This window comes from Pollachius pollachius, assembly GCF_949987615.1.
Source record: "Pollachius pollachius genome assembly, chromosome: 18".
NCBI classification, from domain to species: Eukaryota; Metazoa; Chordata; class Actinopteri; order Gadiformes; family Gadidae; genus Pollachius; species Pollachius pollachius.
The window spans coordinates 14221853-14231852 of NC_136951.1; the positions used below are offsets into that span (position 1 = coordinate 14221853).

General features: G+C 50.2%; 1 protein-coding gene across 2 annotated transcripts in view; it reads left to right on the forward strand.

Moving 5' to 3' along the window:
* Positions 1 to 10000, forward strand: part of LOC307089159 (copine-8) — a 62446-nt gene that overhangs the window by 45262 nt on the left and 7184 nt on the right. For both annotated transcript variants that reach the window (XM_079755289.1, XM_079755290.1), the window contains 4 exons: positions 4222 to 4268; positions 5140 to 5321; positions 5852 to 5979; positions 9543 to 9645. In XM_079755289.1, coding sequence (XP_079611415.1) covers positions 4222 to 4268; positions 5140 to 5321; positions 5852 to 5979; positions 9543 to 9645 — 460 coding nt within the window. The remainder of the gene's footprint in view (positions 1 to 4221; positions 4269 to 5139; positions 5322 to 5851; positions 5980 to 9542; positions 9646 to 10000) is intronic.

A 10000-nucleotide genomic window follows, 5' to 3' on the forward strand; every position in this document is an offset into this window, starting at 1 on the left:
CCGGGCTGTAAACCAGATAACGCCCAACCCTTTCTTATACAAGTAGTCTTGTGTGTGATGCACTCTGGGAAAGGCATTTGTTTCTCCTGAAACAGGAGTTAAACCCCTCCTATTCGAGCCAGAAGCTCTGTTCAGACACACACACACACGCACAAAAACACACACACAAACAGCAAACAAGCACACACACACAGTAAACACACAAACACACACACACACCCACCCACACGTGCACATGAACAAAAACACACACACGCACACGCAGAAGACACACACATTTCACCCTGCTTATTGGCCCACCTGATGGGCTTCAGACCGTTGTAGTGCACCTCGGTGTCGACCCTCGACCTCTGTCCCCGGTGTGTGGCCGTACAGGATGACCTCTAGCTCAGGGTCCTCATCCGCCTGGCCGGGTGCTCTGTGGTCAGACACCAGGTGGATTCTGGGTAATAATGCCCCCCTGTTGCTCTGATGGCAACAAGGAAACAATCCGTTCAGGGAAACATCGGCTAAAATGTAATCTGCAAATTGATAAATTCCTAATTATTGGTTTGCGAGTGTCCTCTGGTACACAACACAACAATAAAACGGTAATGATGATCATTGCAGCTGATTGCAGCACTCCGCTGTGTCGTTTAAGTGACTCCAGTTAATTAGTTACTGTAGCGTACAGTCTGTGCCGTTAGGAAATCAACAAGAGTCATTAGGGAGTTGTGATGGGGGTGTGATAGGCTCTGACTCTAGCGGAGAGACTCCATAGCTTCTCTAGATCCCCACTCTTATTATTTTACGTTTATTTATCAAATGCACAATTCAACAACATCCATTCATTCACTCTGTTCAATATTGTCGTTCCAACAAGGCAAAGGTCGACCATGTCTTGACATGCATGACCAACATGTGTCCGAGGCTGATTAGTCATCACAAGGCAGGTTTGACATCCACCCATCACATCCTCTGGGTGGACCCTTCCCCTTGGGTAGTCACCTGTGGATGGATCGACCAATCAGCCTCACCCCAGGTGGTGGAGTAGGGGTCCTTTAAACGACCGCTAGATAAGGAAACGTTACCCCTGCCTACACCGCCGTCTGCAGACTGCAGTCCCATGACTTACAGCTCCACTCCCAGTGTACACCGCGCTGGGTAGTGCCAGGTGTGTGTAGGCGTGTGTAAGAGTGTGTATATCTGTGTGTGTCGACGCGTGTGGTGATGTGTGTGTGGACGCGGCTTTAACGTGTGTGTAGAAGCATTTATAGTTTGCGTGTGTAGTGTGTACAGCCTTTTGCATGTGTATCTGCGTAGATAATGCAGAAACGTCTCTAGATGAGTGCGCCTGGAGTGGGTAGATGTGTGTGTGTCTGTGTGTGTGTGTGTGTGTGTGTGTGTGTGTGTGTGTGTGTGTGTGTGTGTGTGTGTGTGCTAATGGAGGAAAGCGGGTTAGTGTGTCCCTGCAGACAGCCTATTACGCTGGCCTTGTTTGCCTGAAGCACTTTAGTGAGCATCGACAAGGGTTTCACACTCACAACCCCTCACACACCCTCTCGCATGCAAGCAGGCCGGCCCTCACTCTCTCTGTGCGCACACACACACGCACAAATAAACGTGCGTTCGCACACAGATACACACACACACATGCGCACACCTACACACACATGCCCACAGATACACGCACACAGATGTATGCACACATACACACGCAGATACACGAACACACATACGCACACACAGATACACGAACACACATACGACCACGTGCAAAAATACTCACTCGAGCGCACATACACACATACGCACAGAGACTCACGCACACATACACAGACTTACGCACACATACGCATACGCAAACACACACACCGCTTTCAATGGGATACCTGCAGTGTAAGTGGGAGCCCGTGAGGTCAGAGAGGCTCCCTGCCTGTCTCCCTCCCTCTCTCTCCTCCTCAACCTGTTCTTTGTCTCCTCTCTGATTGCTATTGTCAGCATTTACTCCCCCTCCTTTCTTCTTCACCCCTTCCCGCCAGTGTTCTCCTACAGGTCAATCATCTGTGCAGTCTCCTCTCCCCTCTTCTCCTCTCCCCTCTTCTCCTCTCCCCTCTTCTCCTCGCCCGTCTTCTGTTCTCCCAGCTTGTCTTCCCCTCTTGTCCTCCCCTCTCCTGCCCCTCACCTCTTTCTCCTCCTCTTTTCCCTCTCTCTCCCCCTTGCTATCTCTCTCCCCCATCTCTCTCTCGTCCCCTCGACCTCTTCTCTCATCTTCTCCCTCTCCTAACCTCTCTTGTCATCTCTCCCCTCCTCCTCTTCCTGCTCCTCCTCTCTCTCCTTCTCATTACCTGCTTCTCTACTCTCCCCCACTGGCTTCCTCTCTCCCCTGTCTCTCCTCCTCCTCCTCCTCTCTCTCCTTCTCTCATTACCTCCTTCTCTACTCTCTCCCACTGGCTTCCTCTCTCCCCAATCTCTCTCTCCTCCTCCAGTCCTCACCTCCCCCTCTGCTCTGTTTAACTAACGAGTAGCATGACATTGTGCTAACGGCATTAGCATAACTGACAGCCCTGTCAGCGCCACTGCTCAATCAACAGTTCCCCCGCTCTCCATCCTCTCAGAGCCTCTCATTAAACACTCACACCCCTCTCAACCCCCCAACAAAGCGTTTCTTTGAGCGTGAGTTTAGGGAAATAAGGGATACTTTGAAGAGGCCGGGTTTGTGTTCTTTCCCTTTTAACAGTTCTTTAGCTCTGGTCTTTCAAAGCTAGTGTCAGTGAACATCATCTCTCGGTTGCCTATGGTTTCTCTCTCCTCTCTCTGTCTCTGTTTCCGTGGGGATAGGAATCATACCATCAGCAGACAGACGGTGGCCACTATCGGCGTGTGTGTGTGTGTGTGTGTCTGTGTGTGTGTGCGTGTGTGCGTGTGTCTGTAATAACCTTTCTATTATCTACAAATTGCAGCACAAGTTTTCGGTTACATTGATAGCACACACACACACCACACACACACACAGACATACAAACCACATAAACACACAGACACACACAGACACACAAAAACACGCACACACACACACACGTATACATACACTCACACACACACACAACACAGACACACACACACACACCAAACATACAAACACATGCACACACACAAACACACACACACACACACACATACACAAATAGAAACACAGACACACACACACCACACAAACTAACAAACAGGAGCACACACACACCACATACACACACACACACCACATACCACGCATACACCACATACTACACACACACATATACACAAACACACACACACACACACACACACACACAAGAGCTCTATTTCATGTGTGTGATGTGTTTCTGCTCAACGCACACTGCTAGCTCCTCACACACACACACACACACACACACACACACACACGATGACATCATATAATCTGTATTCTATTTCTGTTCATACTTACATACATACTTTTAACAAGAGAAATACTTGGATGACATCACCGGCGGTGGACACCCCTCCAGCCAATAGGGCGATGCCTCATCATGAGGTCATAGAGCAGGCCTGTCCCTGATTGGGTGAGAGGCCGGCGTTGGCCTTTCGACAGGACGATCAGAGTTCTGCCCTGAATGCTGATGCCCCGTGTCTCACAAATATGGAGATCATGACGGGCGATGAGAACGTCAAATGTCAGGCGCAGGTCTGTTCGAGTGGATGGCCGTGAATATGAAGCACCTGACCTTCAGGAGAAGATACTGCTGTGTGATGTTCTCAAATACGACTGGACTGAGAGGGTTCTGGGCTGACCTTGTAGTAGTGTGCAATATGGCACTTTGCTGAATCTCCTGCCTGTTGGGTCTTTGTGTGTTTTGATTTATGTTCAATCTTTCTCTCTCTACCCCTCTACCTCTACCTCTACCTCTAACTCTCTCGCTCATACAGAAACAGACACACACACACACACACACACACACACACACACACACACACACACACCCATGGTTGTGGATACTTGATGATTTGAGGGAGTATCATTCGGGCTACAGGCTATCCTGTTGTTAGGTCATTCGTAAGAACACGCCAGTAGGCCTTTATGTGAAGCAACCGTCTGAAAGAACAGACCTCTGTTGATCAGAGGCCTGATTCTGCACTCTATTTCTCTCTCTGTCTCTTTGTCTATCTCTGTCTCTCAATGCCCATTAAAATGTAGTCTCCCTTTCTTTTCTTTTTCAGGACCCAAATCAACTTTACCGTCGCTATCGATTTCACTGCCTCGAATGGTGAGAGCACACACACACACACACACACACACACACACACACACACACACACACGGAAGCCTTCTTACGAGTCCTCCTCTCTACTCTTCTTCCCCCGTCTTTCTCCTCTCCCATCCTCTCACCTCCTCTCCCCTCCTCTCACCCCGTCTCCCCTCCTCTCTCCCCTCCAGGTAACCCGGCCCAGCCCACCTCTCACCTCCTCTCCCCTCCTCTCTCCCCTCCTCTCACCTCCTCTCTCCCCTCCTCTCACCTCCTCTCTCCCCTCCTCTCACCTCCTCTCTCCCATCCTCTCACCTCCTCTCTCCCATCCTCTCCCTTCCTCTCCCCTCCTCTCTCCCCTCCTCTCCCTTCCTCTCCCCTCCTCTCTCCCATCCTCTCACCTCCTCTCTCCCCTCCTCTCCCTTCCTCTCCCCTCCTCTCTCCCCTCCTCCCACCTCCTCTCTCCCCTCCTTTCCCCTCCTCTCACCTCCTCTCTCACCTCCTCTCCCCTCCTCTCTCCCCTCCTCTCACCTCCTCTCTCCCCTCCTCTCCCCTCCTCTCACCTTCTCTCCCATCCTCTCCCCTTCTCTCACCTCCTCTCTCCCCTTCTCCCCCTCCAGGTAACCAAGCCCAGCCCTCCTCTCCCCTCCTCTCCCCTTCTCTCACCTCCTCTCTCCCCTTCTCCCCCTCCAGGTAACCAAGCCCAGCCCTCCTCTCCCCTCCTCTCCCCTCCTCTCACCTCCTCTCTCCCCTTCTCCCCCTCCAGGTAACCCAGCCCAGCCCTCCTCTCCCCTTCTCTCACCTCCTCTCTCCCCTTCTCCCCCTCCAGGTAACCCAGCCCAGCCCTCCTCTCCCCTTCTCTCACCTCCTCTCTCCCCTTCTCCCCCTACAGGTAACCCGGCCCAGCCCACCTCTCTGCACTATATGAGCCCGTACCAGCTCAACGCCTACGCCATGGCCCTGAAGGCGGTGGGCGAGATCATCCAGGACTACGACAGCGACAAGATGTTCCCCGCGCTGGGCTTCGGCGCCAAGCTGCCGCCTGACGGACGCGTCTCCCACGAGTTCGCCCTGGTGAGAGTCACAGCAGCGGAGGAGGATGGGTTCTAGGCCTGACCAGGGGAACCTGGTCTCATCTTTGGGAGGTTCTGTAACGCCTGCAGAGCCCCCAAATCGGACCAGAGGAGGGTGACCACTTAACGAGCTTAACGAGCATCGATGCATGTCTCTTTGTGGACTTCTCTGGCGCCTGTACAGCGCCATCTGTTGATTTGTTGTTTTTGTTTGCACATGGCTACTCCTCATGGGGAAACTGAGTCTGTGCAACATGTGGGCTTCTGGCTGGAGAGAAGCCTCAAGACTCACTTGTTCAGAGTTCATCTGGACTTTCACTTGCTTCTGACAAATCGACTTGTTGTAAGTCACTTTGGATAAAGCATCTGCTAAATGTGCTCAGTGTAAAGGTAACATACTCAGATACATGTGTGTTTGCATCACCGAAAAGGACACACAGCTACCAAACAAGGCAGGTGTAATTCTGTGTGAGACTCTGGGCGAGAGTGGGCGGTCTCTCTCATTGCTGGGTGTGTCCCCCCTCCCATCAGAATGGGAACCCCCAGAACCCCTACTGCACCGGGATCGAGGGCGTGATGGAGTCCTACTACCAGAGCCTCAAGTCGGTGCAGCTCTACGGGCCCACCAACTTCTCCCCCGTCATCAACCACGTGGCCAGGTGATGCGACGCACACACGGGCACACATAAACACACACATACACAAGCTACACACACGCACACTACACACACACACTCACACACACATAAACACACAGAGACACATGCTACACACACATACACACACACACAAAAACACACACAACACACAGATGGTAGTACACACCGCAAAAACATAAATACCCACAGACACAAGCTTCACACACGCACACTACGCACACACACACACACACACACACACTACACGCACACACACACACACACTTACAGACACAAGCTACGCACACACAAACACAAGCTACACGCGCACACACACTACACACAGATGGTATAACACACAAACAAAAGAGCATATACACACACACAACAACATGCAAACTTTACCCATGTGCACAGAGTTTTGTATTTGTGCCCTGAGAATGAGCCCTTAGATCTCCATAGAGAGCAGCTACAGTATGTGGAACATCCATGGCTCAACAGTAGCCCAGAATGGACGAATGCATCTAGAAAGAACACAATGTTAATTCAATCAACACTCAAACAAAGTGTAAGTCAACCCTCTGTTTCAGCTCAAACACAGGAAACCTCTGTGTGTGTTCCGGGAGAGTTCTGGGAAGGGGAGTGGGCGTATTGTCCCCATGGCTATGACCCATTTGTGGTTCCTTTTTAGTAGCGCATGTGTGCAGCAGCGTTATAATGAGTGATGTTGGGTCTGAAGTGGGCCACACGCTGTGGCGTTATGAGTGGGATTCGAGGCAGCTTGTTCTCTTGTTGAACATGGGTGTAAATATCTCTGTCATCTGCATCCATCTGGCTGTGGATCTCTGGGCAAACCGAGCGCCGATCGTTAACGTAATTAGATCATTAATGTAATTAGCTGAATAGAAAGGGTCCAAGCATGGATCCCTGTGGGACACCTGGCGCACAGTCAGAAGAAGATGAGCATGTGTAATTAATTCTTGTTCAGCAATTTCTTGAGTTTAGGTAACGCTCCATCCATGTAATGCATTAGCAGGGAATGTAATACTTTTGGAAAAAAATAACATTAAGATGGACTGTATATCAATAAAATAGCCTTTTCCAAATCCAGGAAAACCTCCAGTTTAATGGCTGTTTTCTATCCCTCTTGCAAATGGCTAAATAATGTTTCCTGAATTACAACTGCATGGGAACCAGTCGGAAAGGAGCATGGTTTAATTGGGCTATTGCTTGCTCACAAATTACTGCCTCAATGACTTTATAAACAACTTGGAGCATACTGATAGGTCTGTAATTGGTTACGTTGCTCTGTGCTTATTACTGCTGATCAGTCAGCTGTTGAAGGTGTTTCTCTGTTGGTGTGAAACACAAAGCAGTGAGACTGCTCTAACAGGTACACAAACACTCACAGCTACACAAACACTCACAGCTAAACAAAAGCTCACAGGTACACATTCTCATCTTTAGCTATTAAATTCACGTTAACGTTCAATTTAATTCTGCATGTTTTAATGAGCAGGTTGCACATACAAACACCCATAGAGGGGGAGAGTAGGATGGTCGTTAGCTATTTGACATCAGCTCATGTTTTCCTATCGTTTTGATGTGACGTTTGGGAGGCAGAGGCTCTACAGGGAGAACAGGTTGTCTGGCAAGGGGAGGGTTGTTGGTTCAAATCCTGGATGAGAAGTTGGAGGTGACCCTCTCGCTATCTCTTCTCCTGCAGCTCTCTGTCTCTTCTCTCCTCCTCGCTGCTGACATCTCCTCCTCTCTTATCTCGCACTACCTCCTCCCTCATCCAACATCTCCTTCTGTGTCCTCTCTCTTCTCTCTCCCTCTCTCCTCCTTTCCTCCCTCACCCTACATCTCCCCCTGTATCCTCTCTCTCCTCCTCTCCTGCTATCCTCCCTCATCCTACATCTCCCCCTGTATCCTCTCTCTTCTCTGCTCCTCTCTTCCCTCATCCTACTCCTTCCTCTGTTTAATCTAGCCCTCTCTCCTCCTCTCCTCCTCTCCTCCCTCATTCCAAACCTCCCTCTGTGTCCTCTCTCTTCTCTCTCCCTCTCTCCTCCTCTTCTCTCCCATCCCTCCTCTCTCTGCTCTCTATCGCCTCTCCTCCTACACCTGTCTCTGTCTACTCAGCCCCCTCTCTCCCTCTTCCCCTCATCTCCTGTTCTCTCCTCCACTCATCTCCTCTTCAACGATGAGGATGAATCATATAGTGGGAGAGGAAAGGGGAGAGGGGGAGACAGTAGAGGAGAGGTTAGGGAATAGGACACAACTCGAACATGGGGGTGAATCATCTAAACACAAGCAATCATGCCAAGAATGTAGTGTGGGGGTACAGCTGTGTGTGTGTGTGTGTGTGTGTGTGTGTGTGTGTGTGTGTGTGTGTGTGTGTGTGTGTGTGTGTGTATGTGTGTGTGTGTGTGTGTGTGTGTGTGTGTGTGTGCGCCAGGAGGATTGGGACGTCTGTAAATATCACTAATCGTCGGTTCCGGGACGCGCTTATTATGGGATGTAAAGGTCAAACGCAATAATGCAAACGACATCAAAAGGCCACATTAGAATGAAGAGGCAGAGAACAGGACGAGAGAGCATAGGGAGATATTGAGAGAGAGAGGGTGAGAACAGGGTGAGAGAGCATAGTGATGTGGAGGGAGAGAGAACAGAACGAGAGAGCATAGGGAGATATTGAGAGAGAGAGGGTGAGAACAGGGTGAGAGAGCATAGTGATGTGGAGGGAGAGAGAACAGAACGAGGGAGCATAGAGAGATGTGGAGAGAGAGAGAGGGAGAGGGAGTGAAGGCGGGGGCATAGAAGATGAGAGCAAGCAAGATAGGGAGAATGAGGGGGTGAGAGAGAGACAAGGAAAGAGAGCGAGAGACAGAGGGTGAGAGTAGGAGGAGATGGTAGAGAGAGAGAGCGATGGAGAGAGAGAGTGAGTTGCTGTCGTTAGATTTCAAGTTTGAGCGTGTCGGAAAAGCAAACAGCAGGTTGTCTGCTGTCCAATCAGAATCCACCTCGAACAATATGCCACCTTTATTATCTTTTATCGTGTCTTTAATGATGTTCGTTATCTTTTATCGTGTCATTAATGAGGTTCTTTATCTTTATTTATGGCCTTTGTGATTTATTCCGTGCACTGTGGCGGATAATTTCTTTATTAATCAATAACAGATTCATGTTCCGCTATGTAGAGGAGTGCTAAATATAGTACCACCCACACACACCTGTACTGTGTTTAATTGTGTGCATCTGTGTGTGTGTGTGTGTGTGTGTGTGTGTGTGCGTGTCTGTGTGTGGCCTCGTGTGTGTGTGTGCGTGCGGGTTTGTTTGTGTGTGTGTGGGTGCCTGCGTGTGTGAATGTGTGTGTGTACATGCATGTGTGTGTGTGTACGTGTGTGTGTGCCTCTGCCTGTGTGTGTGTGTGTGTGTGTGTGTGTGCGTGTGTGTGTGTGTGTGTGTGTGCCTCTGCTTGTGTGTGTGCGTGTGTGTGTGTGTGTGTGTGTGTGTGTGTGTGTGCCTCTGCCTGTGTGTGTGTGTGTGTGTGTGTGTGTGTGTGTGTGTGTGTGTGTGTGCAGGTATGCAGCGTCAGTAAAAGATGGCTCCCAGTACTTCATCCTCCTCATCATCACGGACGGTGTCATCTCAGACATGGCCCAAACCAAGGAGTCCATCGTCAACGTGAGACACACACACATTCACACACGCACACACCCACACACCGTCGACACACACACACGTAGCCACACACATGCAGACACGCATGCATGCATGCACACACCTTGAAAACACACAAACACACACACACGCGCACCGTGAACGCATTCATACGCTCACACATCATCAACACACACACACACCCACGCACCGTGAGCACACACGCACACACAGTCAACCCGCACGTATACAATCACACACACATGCACAAACACACACACACACACATACACACTATACCATACACTCAGACACACAAACGTTTTAGACACACAAGACACTCTCTGCCACGTCGTTAGGGTTAGGTAAAGGTACGGCC